At 38.2% G+C, this 2338-nt stretch overlaps 1 protein-coding gene across 1 annotated transcript; it reads right to left on the bottom strand.

The window, feature by feature from the left end:
* Positions 1–671: 671 nt before the first annotated feature.
* LOC142541975 (uncharacterized) lies at positions 672–1378 on the bottom strand. The gene is made up of 3 exons (XM_075648421.1): positions 1300–1378; positions 912–1196; positions 672–844 (listed from the first exon to the last, which is right to left on the bottom strand). Exons 1-3 carry the CDS (start codon positions 1376–1378, stop codon positions 672–674), a joined length of 537 nt encoding a protein of 178 aa, XP_075504536.1.
* Between the last annotated feature and the right edge of the window lie 960 nt (positions 1379–2338).

The raw sequence follows: 2338 nt of genomic DNA, 5'->3' as shown, positions 1-2338 counted from the left end.
AATTGATAGTAAACAAAGAACAAATGCCCAAAGATATTGTGAAAAAATTGCCTAGATCATTTCTATGTTTGCAAAAGTGTCAATCAATGTCATGCAAGAATTACCAAGAATCAAATCTCCCTCATCTATTTAGCATCACAGGCATGCAACTTGTCTCTAAGCAACGAGAGTGCAAAATAATTGTGATTCCTAAGTTATCATGAACACATATATATTTCAGGATCGCAATTTAATTTTCATCATCGGTCACACATTTTACTTATCCATGACTTTTCCTAACATCTAGCATGCAATAAATAAAAACTAAAGAAAGAAAAAATCAATTTAACTACTGAACAATAAAAAAAAAATTCTAACAAGCAAGCAAGCAATTTCACCCCCCCAAAATTAAAGTATGCATTGTCCTCAATGTATAGAAATAAAAAGAACGCGACAACACATACCTCGCGCACGAGTGTCAGAACTCGGGCGCTCGAGTTGTCATCCGCAGCATCTTCATCATCCTCGTCCATGGGCTGCGGCGGTGATAGATTTGATGGTGGGTAAAATTAACAACTAAGGGAGTAAAATAAAATAATAAAAACAAAATGAATGCTAAAAAATAAAAATTGTGGGTTGCCTCCCACACAGCGCTTGGTTTAACGTCGTAAGCCCGACTATACCAATCCTGTTCATGGTGGGTCGTATGATATCTTGGAAGCCTTGAGTTCTACGTTTTGACCATCAACCTCCATGGTCAGTTTTCCTTGTCTCAAATCAATGACGGCTCCAGCAGTAGCCAAAAATGGTCGTCCTAAAATAGCACGAACATTCTGACTGTTCCCCATGTCAAGCACCACAAAATCTGCTAGAAGCCTTATTTTATCAATCTTAAGTTCAACATCTTCCACAATACCCAGCGGTGTCCTGACCTGATTTATCTGCCATCTGCAAGCTTAGTCCTGTGGGCTTTATCCTGCTCAATCCAAGTTTCTCGTAAAGAGAACTTGGCATTATATTCACGCTCGCTCCTGAGTCACATATAGCTTTTTCCCCAAATTTACCCCTTATTTCACATGGTACTACAAATTCTCCGGGGTCTTGTAGCTTCTGGGGAATATTTACTTGCCTGCCCTTGTCATCTCCTCCAGTAAATGCCACCTCTTCCTGCTCTGCAGACTGAATATTAGAGTGTAGGGTCTTGAGATCTTCAAGACCTTTTTTCTTGTGAAATTAAGCTATAATTGTAAATATCTCTGGGGATAGGGAGCAAAGAAAGATCAATACATTGATCAAAATCATAACTCATACCTTTCTTACCTCGGTTTCCTTTGCTTGGAGTCGGCTTATCTTCCCGACTGGTTGTGCGATCAATTTTTTTCTCTTCTCCTTCTATCATCCCAATCTCCTCATGATGAATAAAGATAGCATTCACTTCTCTAAGATTTGGGTCTGCAGTTTTTTGTACTGCGCATGACGGTTGTGGGGATCCCGGGCTCTAACTCGAATTCTTTTTGGGATTAATTGGATCTTTACTAGAAAATGTGGTCATAAAAAAATTTCTTTTAAACATTATAAACTAATGTATATAAATCATACACCATACACAATGTTGTCATATTATTGAATTCCAAATAACATTCACATATTCAACTACAAGTATTCTACTAGAGTTTAGGATCTAATACATGTCTAGTATTGCATCACTAGTCCTTCTTCTTGGCCCGTAATCTCCACGCTATCTCGATCTCTCATCTCTGTCGCGACCCAGATCCTGTCCCACCTGTGGTTATGCACACATACAGACACAACAACAGCCGGAAACTCCGGTGAGAACAAATCCCAGTATAAAACATGGTATACATGCATATACACAATATAAATCATGAAACATACCATTGTGAATAAAATCAATAGTAATAGGTTCCATAATCTATGAAACCAAATCAATATAAGCATGCAACTGAAATCAATTCAGATCTTGGACTCGACTCGTATCTAACTCTAGGGATCCCGGTGTGAATAAGACGTCACAGTCTGCCACCTACCCTCCCAATCGAGGTGACGGTACGTCTTATTCCTAAACTTCGGTCATGTCTGTATCGAATTTCTACAATCGGAGTCAATCTGCACCTATGCGTCGATACCACCGAACATCTAGAAATTTGGCAAATCTGCCAATGATTCTCCTATCTTAATGCTTGAATATACATCTATAAACAAAGCATAAACATAACAAGATATAAACAACAATCTAGTATGTGATTTTGGGAAACTCAAATCAAATCTAATTCGAGTTGTATCTTCCCGAATTCACATGAATTATACATTTCGTTGCACAGTCTTTGTCATAATCGAA

The sequence above is a fragment of the Primulina tabacum genome, chromosome 4 (assembly GCF_025594145.1).
Source record: "Primulina tabacum isolate GXHZ01 chromosome 4, ASM2559414v2, whole genome shotgun sequence".
Lineage (NCBI taxonomy): Eukaryota > Viridiplantae > Streptophyta > Magnoliopsida > Lamiales > Gesneriaceae > Primulina > Primulina tabacum.
The sequence above is the reverse complement of the archived record's forward strand: the minus strand, read 5'-3'. Positions and strand labels throughout refer to the sequence as shown.